Raw genomic sequence first — 19392 nt, 5'->3', positions numbered from 1 at the left:
GTGGTTTCAATGATTATCTTTTACCCTCAGTTCTGTGGGTGGCTGGGCACTTCCTCTGCTGGTTTTGTCTAGGTTCACTTGTAAGACTGTTGATTTCTTTTTTCCATTATTTCATTTTTTGTTGGGAACAGGCCCCCAAAACTGGCCATAAACAAAATCTCTGCAGCACTGTGACATGTTTGTGATGGCCATGATGCCCATGCTGAAGGTTGCGGGTTTACTGGAATGAGGGCAAGGGACACCTGGCCCACCCAGGGCAGAAAACTGCTTAAGGCTTTCTTAAACCACAAACAATAGCATGAGCGATCTGTGCCTTAAGGACATGTTCCTGCTGCAGATAACTAGCCAGACCCATCCCCTTGTTTTGGCCCATCCCTTTATTTCCCATAAGAAATGCTTTCAGTTAATCTATAATCTGTAGAAACAATGCTTATACTGGCTTGCTATCAATAAATATGTGGGTAAATCTCTGTTTGGGGCTCTCAGCTCTGAAGGCTGTGAGACCCCTGATTTCCCACTCCACACTCTATATTTCTGTGTATGTGTGTCTTTAATTCCTCTAGCGCCATTGGGTTAAGGTCTCCATGACCGAGCTGGTCTCGGCAAGTGGCGCCCATACATGGGGCTCGAACCCAGGTTGAAGGGTTGACGGAGTGGAGAACATGGAACTAAGCAGGAGGACACCCAGGTACTGTTAAGCAGTCCCTGTGGTGGGTAAGGAGGGGAGCTCGGAAGCATCAGGGTAACATTGGGACAAGTGTGGGCTCTGGTTCGTTCCACCTTGGAACCTTTTCACACTGATGAGGAGGAAGGAGAGTATAACAAAGTAACAGAGCAGGTTTGTTTGCCACCTAAAGCAAAAGCAGCAAAGGAGGAAGAGGTTCATCCCTACCCTTCTGCACCCCCTCATTTTGAAGAAAAAGAGTGGCCTGACCCTCCAAATCTTTCTTTTCCAGAGGACACTGGGCGAAAAGTAGTTGCCCCAATGACTGTTCGAGCAGTGCCTCTTTAGTGCTGTAAAACAGGGACCAAAAGAACTGTACATGGATTTTATAGCTCGGTTACAGGAGTCTCTTAAAAAGGTGATTGCAGATTCAGCTGCTCAGGATATAGTATTGCGGTTATTAGCTTTCGGCAACGCTAATCCCAAGTGCCAGGCTGCTCTGCGACCTATTAGAGGGAAAGTACATTTAGTTGATTATATCAAGGCCTGTGATGGTGTTGGAGGTAATCTGCATAAGGCTACTCTGCTAGCCCAAGCAATGGCAGGACTGAGAGTGGGTAAAGGAAATACTCCGTTTCCTGGAGCTTGTTTTAACTGTGGGAAGCATGGTCATACTAAAAAAAGAATGTAGAAAAAATCAGCAAGTCAGGCTGCCAGATAGGGGAAAAAAGAAAACTGCTGAGCCTGAAATATGTCCAAAATGTAAAAAAAGGAAAACATTGGGCTAATCAGTGTCACTCTAACTTTGATAAAGATGGGAACCCAATTTCAGGCTCCATTCCAAACGGGGGCATTTCTGGCTCAGGCCATTACCTCACCCCTGTGCAATGTCTGTCCCCTGCCACAGCTGGTAGTGCTGTGGTAGATTTATGCTGCACAAAAGCTGTGAGCCTTCTGCCTGGGGAACCCCTGCAAAAGGTCCCAATAGGAGTCTGTGGACTCTTGCCAGCGGGGACAATAGGATTACTTCTAGGAAGGTCTAATTTAAATTTAAAAGGAGTACAAATACATACAGGAGTCATTGATTCAGATTACAATGGAGAAATTCAAATTGTTACATCTACTTCTGTTCCCTGGAAAGCAGAGCCAGGAGAGTGCATAGCACAGCTCCTGCTTGTGCTGTATGTGGAAATGGGGAAAAGTGAAATTAAACAGGAGGATTTGGAAGCACAAATAAACAAGGCAAAGCAGCTTATTGGGTGAATCAAATTCCTGATAAATGTCCTACCTGTGAAATAACTATTCAGGGAAAGAAATTTAAGGGTTTGGTAGATACAGGAGTGGACATTTCAGTCATTTCTCTACAGCACTGGCTGTCTGCTTGGCCAATTCAACCCATTCAATTTAACATAGTTGGAGTTGGTAAAGCCCCTGAAGTATATCAAAGTAGTTATATTTTGCATTGTGAAGGGCCCGATGGACAACCTGGGACTATTCAACCAATTATAACTTCTGCACCTATAAATCTATGGGGAAGAGATTTATTACAATAATGGGGAGCACAAATTCTAATTCCAGAGCAATTAGCCCTCAAAGTCAACATATGATGCATGAAATTGGGTATGTCCCTGGTATGGGACTAGGAAAAAATTTGCAAGGTTTGAAGGAACCGCTTTAAGTGGAAAGACAAAGTTCCTGCCAAGGTTTAGGATATCATTTTTGATGGTGGCCATTGTTAAGCCTCTAGAACCTATACCTTTAAAATGGTTAACAGATAAGCCAATTTGGACAGAACAATGGCCACTAAGTAAAGAGAAACTGGAGGCCTTAGAGGACGTCGTTAATGAACAGTTAGAAGAAGGACACATAGCTCCAACATTTTCCCCTTGGAATTCGCCAGTTTTTTTAATTAAGAAAAAAAATCAGGTAAATGGAGAATGTTAACTGATTTAAGAGCCATTAATTCAGTTATACAATCTATGGGAGCATTGCAGCCAGGATTGCCTTCTCTTGCTATGATTCAAAAAAATTGGCCTTTAATAGTCATAGATTTAAAAGACTGTTTCTTTACTATTCCCTTAGCTGAGCAGGACTGTGAACGGTTTGCATTAACAATTCCTGCAGTAAACAACCTGCAGCCTGCTAAGTGTTTTCATTGGAAAGTGTTGCCACAGGGCATGTTAAACAGTCCAACAATTTGCCAGACTTATGTAGGGCAAGCAATTGAACCTATTGGTAAAAAATTTTCACAGTGTTACATTATTCGTTATATGGACAATATACTTTGTGCTGCCCCCTCTCGAGAAACATTACTCCAATGTTATGAGCACTTGCAAAATTCAATTTCTGGTGCTGGTTTAATTATAGCTCCTGACAAAATTTAGACTACTACTTTTTACTCCTACTTGGGGACCTTAGTAAATTACATTACCATTGTGCCACAGAAAGTAGCCATACGTAGGGATCAATTGAAAACGTTAAATGACTTTCAGAAATTACTAGGGGACATTATGGATGCGACCTGCTCTAGGCATTCCTACCTATGCCATGAGTAATCTATTTTCTATCCTTAGAGGAGATCCTAGTCTCACTAGCCCTTGGCAATTAACAAAAGAAGCTGAGGCAGAGCTTCAGCTAATCAAAAAGCACAAGTCCATAAAGCTCAAATAAATAGAATAGATCCAGAGAAGACTCTAGATTTGCCAATTTTTCCAACTCAGCATTCACCTACTGGTGTTATTGTCTAAGAGCAGGACTTAGTAGAGTGGCTTTTTCTTCCACATGCTAATTCAGGGACTCCTTATTTGGATCAAATTGCTACTGTAATAGGAAATAGGAGAACTCGGATTGTTAGATTACATGGATATGATCCTGGAAAAATTGTTGTCCCTCTCACAAAGGCACGAATACAGCAAGCTTTTATAAATAGTCTTACTTGGCAAACCCATTTAACTCACTTTGTGGGTATTCTCGATAATCATTTTCCTAAAACGAAATTGTTCCAATTTTTGAAATAAACTAATTGGATCCTCCCTAGAATAACTAAGTTTAAACCAATTGAAGGTGCTGAGAATGTTTTTAGAGATGGGTCTAGTAATGGTAAAGCTTCTTATTCTGGATCAAAAGGTAAAGTTTTCCAGACGCCCTATACTTCAGCTCAAAAAGTGGAGCTTGTAGCTGTAATTGAGGTATTTACTGCTTTTAATATGCCTATTAATGTGATTTCTGATTCCTCATACATGGTTCATTCCACACAATTAATTGAAAATGCTCAGTTATGATTTCTTCTGCCTGTGTTAAACGTCACCTTTTGCAGTGTATTTCGGTGATGGGCATAACAGCTTCTATTAAAACAGATAATGCCCCAGGCTATACCAGCCAAGCTCTAGCTGCATTTTTCTCTATATGGAATATTAAACACATTACTGGTATCCCATATAATTCTCAAGGACAGCCATAGTGGAAAAAATGAATCTGTCCCTGAAATAGCAGTTGCAAAAGCAGAGGGGGGTAAACAGGGACTACGGGACACCCCATATGCAATTGAATCTAGCATTATTAACTTTAAATTTTTTTGGCATGCCTAAAGGCTAGATGCTATCAGTGGCTGAACAGCATCTACAGAAACCAGCTGCAAAGACAGAAGCAGAACAACTGGTTTGGTGGAGAGATCTGATAACAAAAAGTTGGGAAATAGGTAAAATAATAACTTGGGGTAGAGGTTATGCTTGTGTTTCTCCAGGACTGAATCAACAGCTGATTTGGATACCATTAAGACACCTGAAACCTTATTATGAGCCAGATGCCAAGGAAGAGATTCTGGGAGGATGCCAAGGACCCCCTAGTTACAGCCATGTCGAGACTGACGCTGAGGAGGACCCCAACTGTCACGAGCAACACCCGTTGAACACAGCCACTTACTTTTGGACAGATCAAGAAGCTGTCACAGATGGCAGAATAAAAACCTGAGGAAAGCAGGACAACCAGTCACAATGAGTAATTTGATGGTAGCTGTGATAGCAGTGATTACCATTGCCGTGAGTATTCCTTCAACAATGGCTGACACAGAGAACAATTGTACTTATTGGGCATATTTATCAATCTTGGCTGGCAATAATGCCTGGATGTAATCACTCTATGACACAGTTACACATGCTTTCTGATCTCAGTATTTACCGTAATGAATCTGCTCCTATAATTGAGGCATAACGCCCTCAAAAACCTATTTGTAAACAAAATTGAACCTGGCCAGAAAAAATGAATGTACTTGTTTAGGAAGATTGCATTGCAGAACAGGCAGAGGTGCTACACAGTGATTCCTATGGAATCATTATTAATTGGTCCCCTAAGGGGATGTTTAGCTTGAATTGCATCTCTCAGTCTGCATGCCACAGCCACACTATATTCAGCTGGTCTGAACAAAATGGTCAGATGGTAGAAATGGTAAGAAGTATGGCAAGAGTTCCTATTATCTGGAAACACGGCAGTATGGTGGCACCTCAACCTCAATTGATATGGCCTGCTATAGGAGCTAAACATAAGGATTTGTGGAAACTATTAATGGCTCTTAACAAGATCAAAATTTGGGAAAGAATAAAAAAGCATCTAGAAGGACACTCTACAAACTTGTCTTTGGGTATTGCAAAATTAAAAGAACGAATATTTAAAGCATCCCAGACACACCTGACCTTAATGCCAGGAACTGGAGTGCTTGAAGGAGCTGCAGACAGATTAGCAGCTAGTAACCCATTAAAATGGATAAAAACACTTGGAAGCTCTGTGGTTTCACTGATGATTGTGCTTTTAATCTGTGTTGTTTGTATAGTCTGCAGATGTGGATCCCAACTGCTGCGAGAAGTAGCTCACCATGACAAAGCTGCCTTTGCTTTTATTGCTTTGCAAAACAAAGAAGGGGGACATGTTGGGAACAGGCCCCCAAATCTGGCCATAAACTGGCCCCAAAACTGGCCATAAACAAAATCTTCGCAGCACTATGACATGTTCCTGATGGCCATGATGCCCATGCTGAAGGTTGTGGGTTTACCGGAATAAGGGCAAGGAACGCCTGGCCCACCCAGGGCGGAAAACCGCTTAAGGCTTTCTTAAACCACAAACAATAGCACGAGTGATCTGTGCCTTAAGGACATGTTCCTGCTGCGGATAACTAGCCAGACCCATCCCTTTGTTTCAGCCCATCCCGTTATTTCCCGTAAGAAATGCTTTTAGTTAATCTATAGAAACAATGCTTGTCACTGGCTTGCTGTCAATAAATATGTGGGTAAATCTCTGTTTGGGGCTCTCAGCTCTGAAGGCTGTGAGACCCCTGATTTCCCACACCATACTCTATATTTCTGTGTGTGTGTGTGTCTTTAATTCCTCTAGTGCCGCTGGGTTAGAATCTCCACGACTGAGCTAATCTCGGCAATTTTTACCCCTTCTAGTAGTTTAGAAGTTATTCTCTTTTTTCTTTTACAAGTTACCCTAGAACTTTTAACATGGGTTTCACTTTTTTCAAGTCTAAACATTAATCAGTAATACTTTATCATCCTCCCAGATAGTAAAAATACTTTAGAATACTACCTTCATTGACTTTTCTCCTAATTTATGAGCATTTGTTATGGTGTAACTTTTTCTTAGCCATGTGAAATCTCTTAAACCTATTGATTATATATTTAACTTCAATTGTATATTTTATTTTTAGAAATTTCATTTGGTTTTCTCAGATCAGTGTTACTTTTTGGTAGGTAATGTTCTTGGTAGGTATCTACTTCGTGGTACCTACTTCTTGTTAGGTATCTTAAACATTTTTTTGTGTGTATTTAAAAAAACACAGTTTACATTGTTTTATAGGATGACTCTGGAAATGCCAACTGAAATCTTGGGTTTGTTTTTGTTTTCTATAATTTCTGCTGGTCCTTGGTTATGGAGTCTTAATTTCCTTGGTGCTTGATTAATTTTTATTATGGTCTGGACATTTTATTTAAAGTTACTTGTCAGAATAATTTTGAGGCTTATAATAAACATACTTTCCTTTTAAGAGCAAAGTTTGCTTCTTTACCTAGGAGCATTGTCAGTCAGGGAACAACTTAAACCAAGTTCCTTGAGAACACATTCTAAATTTTTTAGAACAGCATCTTAATAAACAAAAACAACACTCACGTTTCAGATTTTATATTTTTGTTTCCCAAAGGATTTATATCACTGTATTTCCAAATCATTGTCATGTTAATGTCTTCCACATCAACATCTCTGCCCATGAACTTCAAATCTAAGCATTTTTAAAAATTGTCTTCTGAACATTTCCATATACTTAGCTTACAGAATGTGAAATCAACATGTTTACAGTGAATCCAATTACTGTTTCTCTGAATGCTTATTTTACTGTTATTCTTTATTGTAGTCAGTGAAATCACTGTCCTGCAGTCAGTAATACTTTAGTGCCAATATTGTGTTTAAATGGTTGCTAAGTGATCATCTAGAGCCCACATGTATGCTAAATCTGCTGTATTGGAACTTCTATCAGGTTAATGTGTATTAATGTAAAGTCAAGAAAATCATCTTTAACTTCTGTACTGATACTGAATTGTTTTGCCGTTAAAAATTTCTTTTATAGTGATAATTACAGGTGAAAGGTATTTTTATAGAACTTCCTGAGAAACAAATCTCATAAAGAACCTTTTAAGAAACTTATAAATGAATTTTTTTTTTTTTTTGAGACCAAGTTTTGCTCTCCTTGCCCAGGCTGGAGTGCAATGGCACGATCTTGGCTCACCACAACCTCCGCCTCCCGGGTTCAAGCGATTCTTCTGCCTCAGCCTCCCGAGTAGCTGGGATTACAGGCATGCACCATCACGCCCAGCTAATTTTGTATTTTTAGTAGAGACAGGGTTTCTCCATGTCGGTCAGGCTGGTCTCAAACTCCTGACCTCAGGTGATCCTCCCACCTTAGCCTCCCAAAGTGCTGGGATTATAGGTGTAAGCCACTGCACCTGGCAAGAAATTTTAATTGTCAGAGACTGATTAAAGAAAATAGGACTTATATGTAGATTATGTGTTCAGGCCAGTTGAAGCTTTGTAAGATGTCATGGTTCTCTCTGAACAAGGTAGTTTATAGAAACTTGGAGAGAGAAAAGTGATGAAGTGATGGGAGAGCTGACTGATCATGTGACTCACTTGTAGGTGTGTGTGTACATGTATATACGTATTTTTGTGAGCATCGTATTGCATGAATCTCCATTTATCTCTAAATATCAATTTATAACATTTATTAGTGGTAAGCAGTGTGGCATTTTTATTGAATTTTTTTATTTTTATGTTGATATACATATACATTGTGAAATGATTACTATTATCAAGCCATAGTCACCATCCTGTACATTAGATCTCCAGAACTTACTCATCTTGCGTGACTGAACTTTGTACCTTTTGACCAACTTTTCCCCATTTCCCCCAACCCCTGAGAATCACCATTCTGTTCTCTGCTTCTATGAGTTTGACTTTTTTAGATTCCACATGTAAGTGAGATCATGCAGAATTTGTCTTTCTGGGCCTGACTTTTTTCATGTAGTATAATGTCCCCCAGGTTCATCCATGTTGTTGCAAATGACAAAATTTCTTTTCTTTTTTTTTTTTTTTTTTTTGGAGACGGAGTCTTGCTCTGTCGCCCAGGCTGGAGTGCAGTGGCACAATCTTGGCTCATTGCAACCTCTGCCTCCCAGGTTCAAGCCAGTTCTCCTGCCTCAGCCTCCCAAGTAGCTGGGACTACAGGTGCATGCCTCCACACTGGGCTATTTTTTTGTATTTTAGTAGAGACAGGGTTTCACCGTGTTGCCCAGGCTGGTCTTGAACTCCAGAGCCCAGGCAGTCCTCCCGCCTTGGGCTCCCGAAATGCTAGGATTACAGGCCTGAGCTGCCACACTTAGCTCCTATTTTTTTTTTTTTAAGGCTGAATTTATTCCATTGTATTTATATACCACATATTCTTTATCCACTCATCTCTCGATGGACACTTAGGTTGAATCCGTATCTTTTACTGTTATGAATAATGCTGCAGGGAACATGAGAGTGCAGATACCTCTTTGAGATACTGATTTCATTTCCTTAGGATCTATACCCAGAAGTGGGATTGCTGGATCATATGGTAGTTATGTTTTAATTTTTCGAGGAACCTCCATACTGTTTTCCATAATGGTTGTACTAATTTATATTCTTCTTAACCAACAATGTACATGTGTTCTCTTTTCTCCACGTCCTTGCCAACAGTTATCTTTTATCTTTTTGATAGTAGTCATCCTAAGAAGTATGAGTATTATCCCATTGTGGTTTTGATTTGCATTTTTCTGATGATTAGTGATGCTGAGCATTTTTTCACATACTAGCTGGCCATTTATATGTCTTTTGAGAAATGTCTATTTGGGTCCTTTGCTCGTTTTTTAAAATTGGATTGTTGTCTTGCTATTGAGTTGTTTGGGTTCCTTATATATTTTGGATATTAACCCCTAATCAGGTGTATGTTTGCAAATATTTTTTCCCATAGTTTATCTCTTCACTGCATTGTTTTGTCGTGCTAAAATGCATTTTGTATAACAGTTTACAATTCATAAAAGATTTTAAACAGATAACTAATTGTATTTAAAATATCGTATAATACAACTGAAATTAGAAATAATAATAGCCTACGTGCTTTTTAAAATAAGCGTATCTATTGTAGTTAAGTTTGGCTTTCTAGTTTTGTTTGGTGGCCTGGTATCTTACTACCGAAGATGTGCATTCTGCAGATCATAGGAGTTCAAATAGATGTTGAACATAGAGGGTCGAATAATATATGACCCCTGTATAGACTCAGATTCCCCTTTAAAGAAGGGTTTCCTGCCCAGCTGTGAGAAATGTGAGATCCTGACAGCCCCCTCTTTCCCCGCCCTTGTCCCCTGCCTTAGAGTCTGGCTCAGCTCTAGAGACACTCCCCTCTCCTCATGTCACAGACTTCCTGGGGCAGCATGCATTTGCAGACTGAGCAAGGTGGAGGTAAAAAAGGCCTGATCATTTCAGCTCATCACAGAGCACTCTGATGGACAGCGCTTGCTTTAGAACTTCCTATATGGTTGGCTGAAGTTATTTTGGGCTTGCATCAGTTTGAGTTCTGTCCAAACCTGGTTTCTCTGCCTTCCATTCACAGATGTTGATCCCTGATGAACATTTGTACCCCAGACACCATATTACCTCAGCTTCAGAGAAACCAGCTTGCAGTAGCTCCTGAGAGCATGGAGCTAGTTTAATGGAAGGGAATATACATCCAACAAGAAATTTAAAATGTGATTGATGTTATGTAGAAGCATAGCGTGCCATGGTAATGCGTTATGGAAAGGACCGATGCCCAGCTAATTATATTGTTTTGGGAGGTAGCCTAGACTAGTAGTCAGAGTATGAACCTTGGGCATACTGCTTACTCTCTCCAGGCCACTTTCATCATTTGTAATATGGGAATGACACATGTTCTGTCATCCTTTAGAAGACTAGCCTGGGATTGCTCACATGGTTGGGGAAAGATTCCCAGTAGTAAGAGGGAGCAATGCACATTTTCCAAGCCTCTGTTTGTGTCAGTTTACTGGTGTCCCATTGGCCAAAGCAGTTTACATGGCCAAGCTATGATTCAAGGATGAAGAAGTAGACTTGCATTTATGTTTGTATTTACACACACACATACACACACCTAAAAATTACCAAACAGAATGTCTGTTACATAATAGTGGTAGTTAAAATTTATTAAGCACTTTTTGTAAATAATGCTTAGTAAGAGTCAGCTGGACTATTATTATTTAATAGGTTCTATCGCAGTATGATATGAAAAAGAAGAAACGCTTTTAAATAATTTGGTATATTTGACATCTTAAAATCATCTTAATGATAATACTTTTCACATAAAGTAAAGCTCTCTCTCTTTTTTTCCTCTGCAGTAAGAAAAGTGGAAAACCACCGTTACAGAACAATGAGGTAAAAATTTAAATCATCTTCTTTTTGGGATTTCATGCATTTATTTCATTTATTTTGTCATATGATTCTGATTTAGGATTAAATTTTATAATTAGTAGGGAACTTAAAAATACCTCCAGTCTTCTACACATTACGGGAATACTTTCTGAAATAGGACTCTTGACAGGAAGTGTTGCTCTAGGAGGCAGCCATAACTGCATTAGTTCTAGCCCATGATGATATTAGTTTCCCCCCCTCTTCTAGCTTCTTAGCAGTGACTCTGTTATATCTTTTGTATCGAGATATATCTTGTCCTCCCTCCCTTCCCCTCTCCCTTCCCTCCCCTCCTCTACCTCCCCTCTCCTTTCCTCCCTTCCCATCCCCTCCCCTCCCCTTCCCTCTTTTTTCTTTTCTTCTCTTTTCTTCAAAATTTTCTTTTTACCAACCAGGTCTCATTCTGTCATCCAGGCTGGAGTGCAGTGGCATGATCATAGCTCACTGTAACCTTGACCTCCTGAGCTCTAAGGATCCTCCTACCTCAGCCTCTGAAGTAGCTGGGACTACAGGTGTGAGCCACCTTGCCTGGCTCTGTTTTCTCTAGTAGACCCACATATATTTGAAGATAGTTGTATCTTATGAGTCTTTCTTTGCCTGTGCTAAGCAATCTTGATTTTTTTTTTTTTTTTTTTTTTTTTTTTTTTTTTTTTTTTTTTTTTTTTTTTTTTTTTTTGCCTGTGCTAAGCAATCTTGATTCCTTCTAATATGTCTCATGTGACATGGGTTCTGATCCTTTTTCAGTTCTGTATACATTCCTTTGGACCTATACTAGTTTCCTTAGGCATTGTGCTTAGAATGGAATGTAGTTGTCCAGTTATGGCCTGACTAGCAAGGAATGTATCAGCATGATTACATTTCTTGATATGAATATAATATTGTAAAATTCGTCCTAAAATTGCTTTTATTTCTTTAACCATAACTATTTTTTACATTAAGTGGAATTTATGGTAAATTATAAACTTCAGGTGTATTTTTGACAAGCAACTCTACATCTCTACATGTTATATTCATGATAGCTTTATTGAGATATAATTATATACCATAAAATTCATCCATTTAAGTGTATAAATGAGTAGTTAGTATAGTCACAGAGTTGTGTGGCTATCACCACTACCTAGTTTTAGGAAATTTTCATCTCTCCAAAAAAATCCTGTACCCATTAGCAGTCATTCCTTATTACCCTCTTCCCCCAATCCCTGGCAACCACAAATCTGTTTCTGTCCCTGTTGACTTACCTGTTCTGGACATTTCAAATAAATGAAATCATATGTGACTTTTTATGCCTAGCTTCTTTCACTTAGCACAGTGTTTTCAAGGTTCACCATGTTGCTGTATCAGTATTGCATTCCTTTTTATTGCTGAATAGTGTTCTTTGTATGCATATACCACATTATGTTTATCAGTTCATCAGTTGGTGGACATTTAGGTTGTTTCTACTTTTTGGCTATTATGAATAATAGTAATGCTGCTATGAAAATTTGTGCACAAGTTTTTATGTAGAGATGTGTTTTTATTTCTCTTGGGTGTGTATCTAGGAGTGGAATTGCTGGGTCATACGTTAACTCAGTTGATTTGTTTTAGATAAACATTATTGCTGTAAATGTCAGCTTATTGGGTTTAACCTAGTATCTATAGCATTAGTCTAATTTTTAGTGCAATTCTCACATCTGGTATGTTAAGTAGAAGAATTATCTACAAATTTAATTTGCCTTTCCTTTCTTTCACAGAATTGCTGATAGTATTGGCTATGTAAGGACCAAGGAGATTGCTCTGTGACATCTCTTAATTTTTGTTTCTGGTTATTCAGCTGTGACTACCTGCAACTATAGCAAAATCTGGTTGTTATTTCTCCATTAAGACCACAATAATTTTATAAGAAACATCTAATTCCTTTATTAATTTATTAATTCACTTAGTAAGTCAATCTTTCAGTAAATATTTACTGAGCTCCTCATATATGCCTGGCATTATTCTTGGCTTTAGGTATATGACAGTTATAAAAATAAGTTTCCACCCTCATGGAGCTTACATTCTACATATCAGCTAGTATGCTAGTTATGGTGTCCTTAACAAATAAGAAAATTAGAACAGTTTAACATGACGTAATTTTAGTAAACTCATGCTGGCTTCTAGTGATTAGTGTCTCTTAAGTCTTCCCCAACCCTCCATGTCAGTGTCTGTTCTCTGAATATCCTGGTGATTGACATCAAGATTGTCGTTCTTTAGTTTCTGTAATATTTCCTTCCTAGTCTTTGAAAAATGTGATAAGATGTGCTTATGTCCACTTCTCTGGCATATCTCCAGCTCCACGATCTCTCATGTCTAAGTTCTATCTGAGTAATCAAATCTTAGTTATCTGAACTTAGTCGCATCTCTTATTTGCATATCGGATATCTGCAAGTTCTAGGACGGCTAGATTCATTTTACTCATTGTTTTTCTTATTTTTCTGTACAATATTGTTTTAGCATATACTTATTTGCTGGTTGCATAGTGTGAGAAAGATAAATTTAGGTTATATTAAGTGATTGGCAATAAAAAGGACACAAGATGCACACTGATACCACATTTGTTAAATGTATAGGAAGTGCACATGTGTGCTAAAATGAAATCTAGTAGGATATGTAACAAAGACAGTAGGTTTAATTTTCTTATTTTTGCTCATCAGAATTTTCTAATTTTTCTACAGTGAATATGTTACTTTTGAGGAAAGCAATTTAACCTATTTTTTTCATAGAAATTTTTTATGTCCTTTGTGATGGGGATAGGGTGGGAAGAGGCAATTTTCATAAGACATGAATTTTAAGGAGGAAAAAAGGATTTAATTAGAAACTTAAAGAACAATATAATGAAATTAAAAATATATAAAGATAAGTACTGTGCTGGGTTCAGTATTTAGCATTCCCATGCATATTTTTGTATTTTGGCATGTGTGTGTATGTGTGTGTATCCATAAACAGTATAGGTAGAATTACTTTACATATTTAAAAGTTTCATAAATTCATGTGTAAAATGAATTGCATGTATCATTCTAATTTTTTCCAGCATACTATTTTTTTTTTTTTTTTTGGATTTTACACAATTTTTTTTTTTTATACTTTAGGTTTTAGGGTACATGTGCACAATGTGCAGGTTTGTTACATATGTATCCATGTGCCATGTTGTTTTGCTGCACCCATTAACTCATCATTTAGCATTAGGTATATCTCCTAATGCTGTCCCTCCCCCCTCCCCCCACCCCACATCAGTCCCTGGAGTGTGATGTTCCCCTTCCTGTGTCCATGAGTTCTCATTGTTCAATTCCCACCTATGAGTGAGAACACCAGCATACTATTTTTTAGATCACTTCATGTTTAAAGCTGTAGACCTGCTCTTTCATATTCTGTTTCTATGTATGCGAGCTGCTTTCTTTTTTACAGTTGTATAGAGTTTTCATTGAAAAATTTTGCTATGATTTATGTAATATTGGTGTACATTTAGGTTGTTTTTAATTTTATGGTATTATAAACAGAGTACGATGTTTTTATTTGTGTGGCTAAGCATATGTGCAGGTGTATTTGTAGGGTAATTCCTGAAAGTAAATTTACTGGGTTATTTTACATTTTGATAAATGATACATGATAGTTGTACCAGTTTTCACTTTTCCCTACAATGTATAGGAATACTTATACTCTGTCAGCACTACATGGCCTCTTATTTTACTGATATTTCAAACATCTTTTTCAGTCAGTCTCACCTAAGGTGATTGACGTATCAATAGGAACTTCTCATTGTACTTTGACCTTTGTTACCTTTTGAATTTTAGGTTTTCTTTTTTCCTTTGTTGCATTATTACTTTGACTTCTCAAATAGCTTTTAATGATTTGTTTGCTTTTTCTATAATGTTCATGTTAAACTTATACACCACAGTGGTCTTTTTTTTGTATTTAAAAAAAATTATTGGGAAGTTTAGAAGTGGGAAAAGTGGTCTTTTTTTGTATTTAAAAAAATTACTGGGGAAGTTTGGAAGTGGGAAAATTTCATTGTGAATTTAAAATGAATTCTTAGGAAAGGCTAGTAATGTTATGTACTGCCTCTATAGTTACTCTTATTTAGATTGGTTTCAGGTAGAGTTTTGCTGTGATCAAGTTTCCTGACATCTTTTTGAATTCAGCTCTTCTGAGCCAACCTCCCAGTCCAGGTGGTCCTTTGCAGAAAACAATGATAATTTGGAAGAATATAGTTAGTTCCCTTCATGGATTGAAACGTAATGAAAATCCGTCAGGTTTCAGTCAGTTTAAGGATAGGGAAAGTGACAACAGGAACAGAAGAAAATGAGGAGGAATTTTATACCAGTTAGTAACTAATATTTTAAAGTGTTTCAGCATTACTCTCTTGTAATTCTTCTTTTCTAACCTTCCTTATTGTTTGTCCTAGATCATTTCTTTAGAGTAGCTAGAAACAGGTGGTCCTCTATTTAACTCAGATGTCCATTTCACCTCAGGATTGTGCCACTTAAAGTTCCAGCTAGGAATAGAGAAGGGTGTTGCCTACAGGTAAGGCAAGGTGAAGTGAGGAGGGAGTGGTGATGGTGATAGGAGGAAGAACAAGTAGTTTAATTTCTTTTTTTAAAAAGGTAGTTACTATGTATCACCTTCTCTTTACTCTTTTCTTCCTATGTTTTCTGGGTTTGGGGAAAATACAAACAGATTAGGTTGAATGTGTAAGGTTTAGCTTGAGGAGAATAGGCTAGTTCAACTAACTGGACTGTGAGTAGAGCTTTTTGTCTGTTTTGTTTGCTATTGTGTCCTTATCATTTGGAATAGGGTTTGGATCAAGTAGTTGTTTGTTGAATGAATGAATGCAAGCGTGTATGAATTAAGCAGACTGAGCCTGTAACTCAGTAGGATGAGGTTTGCAACTTTGTCTGAAAGACCTGAAATGCTGAGTCTCTGTTCCAGCAGTTGCAGGGTAGGCTGATTCTTTTCCAGTTCCTCCTATTGTAGTCTTTCTAGTCTAACCCTATAAACACAGTGCCTTCAGACTTCCTTTTGTGGCCTACAGTTCTGCACTGCACTCAGTGCTTATTTCTTAGGATTATGTCTAGAAAGCCTTAGCACAGTGCCTGACATATAGTTGGTAGTTATTATTATTCTAATTCGGTACCCAAACAGTTCACTTAAGGCTCATCAAGTTAGATATTTATTTAATCAAAGCACATTTACATTATATATAACTAATAGTGTTACTCTTCTAATACAAACAGGTATTTGTTTATCAGGGGCACAGTAGTTAGCCAGATAAGTGAGCTGTGATTATGGAGTTGGGAAAAGGGTTAGTCAGGGAATTGGGGTTTTTCTGGAGTGTCTTGCCTTTTCCAAGAAGTTTCTCCTGTCTGTTCTCCCAAACAGTCCAAGAGTAGTAAGTCTCGTCACGTGTTTCCTTATCTTTGCAAATGGTTTAGTACTTCCATTTTCATGGAAGTGAAAATGAAAAAACTCTTGAGAGAGGTAAGATTATTTTCTTTTAAATCCCTCTACACTCACAGTAAGCTCTCAATCTTTACTGTGGCTTCAAGGCTCTGTCCTTTATAAGCCCTGCCTACCTTTTAAACTTCTCTCATTCTTGTTCCCTTTGCTGCAGCAATACTGCCATCTTGCTGTGAAATGTGCACACCTATTTTATTTCCAACACTGTATTTTTGTGCTTGATGTTCCTTGTGCTTCACTCCCTCCCCCCTGCCACCCACTTTAAATAATCACATGGCTTTTCTTTCTTTATGTCTAAGCTTAAATGTCAAGAGACTTTTCAGATCATCCTATGTGAACTGTTCTTTTTTTTTCCTCATGACCCTGCCTAGTCTATCTGTAATAATGTATTTATTGGTTTATTTTTTGTCTGTGTTTCTCCTGCTAGAATGTGAGCTGCGTAAGTGAAAGAACCTTGTCTGTCTTTGAATTTTATGAGGAAGAGAGAGTGAATTGACAGACTGTATATTGGAAATGTTAAGTGGTAAATCTAGGAATCCAAAAGTTTCCTCTATTTGATATCAGGCAAAATTCTGTTCAGGATTTTTTTTTTTTTAAATATGGTGTTAATCAGGAAGTGGCTAATAAAAAAACGCAGTAAGCCCTTGACCTTTTTTTCAACTGTCTCTCTGACCTCATCCTCTGTGATGGTACATTCCTCACAGCTCCAGCTAGGTTGGCCATTTTGTTCTTCCTCAAGCACGTTGCAGGTGTTCACCTTGGTATTTTGCAGTTGCTATTTCTTCTGCTTGCAGTTTTCTTCACCCAGATAATTATGTGATTCCAGAACTCACTTCCTTATTCAGTTTTTAGAAAACATTATTTTCTCAAAAACATGTTTGAATATGAGGAGCAGTGTAAGTATGCAAGTCTGTGTTTTGTAAATTCAGTATTTATCTTGATAGCTGTTTATGTTGACTTAGATGAAGCATGGTTCTTTAATTTTATGATACATTTGTTATAGCTATCTTAAAAGGGCTTCTTTTTTTTAATGCAGAAAGAGGGGAAAAAGGAGCGAGCCGTGGTGGACAAGGTGTTTTTCTCAAGGCTCACACAGATTCTGAAAATCATGGTCCCTAGAACATTTTGTAAAGAGGTAAGTCTTATGAAATTATAATCTTAAGTATATTGGGGCATTCTTTAATAAAATACCTGAGGCTGGGTAATTTATAAAGAAAAGAGATTTAATTGACTCCTGGTTCTGCAGGCTGTACAAGCATGGCGCGGCATCTCCTCCACTTCCAGGGAGGCCTCAGGAAGCTGGCAATCACAGCTGAAGGTGAAGGGGGAAGCCAGTGTCTCACATGGCTAGAGAGGGAGCAAAGGGCCAAGGAGGTGCCACATACTTTTAAACAACCAGATACATGAGAACTCACTCACTATCTGGAGGACAGCACCATGCCATGAGGGATCTGCCTCCATGACCCAAACACCTCCCACCAGGCTCCACCTCCAACACTGGGGATTACATTTCAACATGAGATTTGGGTGGAGACAGATACCCAAATTATATTATTAAGTGTTCAACTTTCAAGGTTACATAAGATTAGAACAGTAAAATCGTAACACTTTGGTTATACTGTAGGTCAAATGTTTTCTCTGTACGTCAAGAAGACTACTAAATTTTTGTCTTTAAATCATCACCTGTCATACAAAAACCCTTGTTAAGTGCCAGTTTTTAAATAGTTTTCTCTTGTTTATGAAGTATTATTTCATTTTATTTTATGTGAAATACTAGGATACTGCCATACAGCTACCCTGAATGGTGTTGCTTTATTATAGTTAAATACTGTCAGTAAACACTAGATTAAATTTCAAAAGACAAACCTTTTTATTACATTGAGATGTTAACAAGTCACATTAGTGTGGAATATATTTGATTAAATATTTTTAAGATATGCAAAATGGTATCTGGATTCATCAGGTATTTCATTCAGGAAGTGAGCTGCTTATACGAAGTTTTATAATTCGTTCCTTTGCTTTTTTGTCAAGATTATCTTCATTATTTGATAAACATTTTTAATGATTATTAAAATAATGCTGTATTCTCCATCTTCCTCAGCATTCTCTCATTCTGTAACTAGAAGTATCATTACCTTCAACTCTTCCTCTTCCCCTTGTCACCGTTTTTGGTCACTGGGATCTGCTAATTTTTCCTGTACTTAACTGTTACAAAAGCATTGCAGTTCCCAAAGACAACGTACATTCCTTCATCATGCTGGATTTGCTCTTCCCCTCACTTTGGCATCATGTCCTGATGATTCTGCCCTTGAGAAATTCTTTTTTAAAAAAAGTAATAGCACTTGTTTTTTCCTAATTAGACAGAGGTAATAAATGTTCCTTGAAGAAAATTAGAAAATGCAGCTAGATTTTTTTGGCACCTATCAGCCTCTTACTCATTTTGATATATAGTCATCTTGTGTGCAAGCATATATTTTAATTTAAAAAGGGGATCACAAACTTTTAAGATCTGCTCCTTCCCTTATATTATAAATGTTCTTTCTAAGTATCCTAAAGTTTCTCATAAATTATTCTCTCCCTTTACATTCCTACTGTTCTCACTATATCTTACCTGGATTATTATATCTTAATTGGTCTTTTTGCTTCTTTTCCTTTTCCAATTTGTATTCTTTCTTAAATCCTAATCAAAACATGTGACTTCGTTTTTCTTATAGGGTAAATCACAACCTGACTTTGGCCTTCCTTTTGATATCATCTGCTTAGGAGATTATTGTTTTACGATCTGGCCCTATGTCCTCAGCCTTTCATTTGTTTACAACATCATGTCTGTGACATCCTGTATGTCCCCACAACAAAAACGAATATGTTTTTAAAAATTGCTTAATGCTTATTATCTTTTTTGTGAATATTTCCAGTGACTCTTCAGGCATAACCAATTGTCCTGCCTTTGAAGAATCCTTATTTAAAAGACAAGCTTCTCTGGAAAGATGCATATATTACTTTCCAATCAGTTAACAGCTTGATGTTCATTTTAACTATTGCAGGGTTTCAATGAATGTAAAACAAATTTGAGACATTAGATGAGTCCCTGGGAATTAGTAAGGGAGGTAGAAGGGGCTAATTTGGCCAGCCTCCCACCCTCTACAGGCCTTCTTCCCTTACTTTAGCTTCTAAGTCACTGTCTTCTTCTTCCAATTTAGAAAATTTAAGATCAGCTTTAAATGTGTGTACTTGGG

The 19392-nt window shown here is 37.7% G+C and overlaps 1 protein-coding gene across 2 annotated transcripts in view; it reads left to right on the top strand.

Annotated features, from left to right (window-relative positions):
* Positions 1-19392, top strand: part of ABCD3 (ATP binding cassette subfamily D member 3) — a 93754-nt gene that overhangs the window by 27233 nt on the left and 47129 nt on the right. The window contains exons 2-3 of one of the 2 annotated variants that reach the window (XM_003260069.4): positions 10618-10654; positions 17193-17291. In XM_003260069.4, coding sequence (XP_003260117.3) covers positions 10618-10654; positions 17193-17291 — 136 coding nt within the window. The remainder of the gene's footprint in view (positions 1-10617; positions 10655-17192; positions 17292-19392) is intronic. The other variant, XM_012500529.2, reaches the window with a different exon arrangement.

The sequence above is a fragment of the Nomascus leucogenys genome, chromosome 12 (assembly GCF_006542625.1).
Source record: "Nomascus leucogenys isolate Asia chromosome 12, Asia_NLE_v1, whole genome shotgun sequence".
In the NCBI taxonomy this organism is placed as follows: domain Eukaryota; kingdom Metazoa; phylum Chordata; class Mammalia; order Primates; family Hylobatidae; genus Nomascus; species Nomascus leucogenys.
The sequence above is the reverse complement of the archived record's forward strand: the minus strand, read 5'-3'. Positions and strand labels throughout refer to the sequence as shown.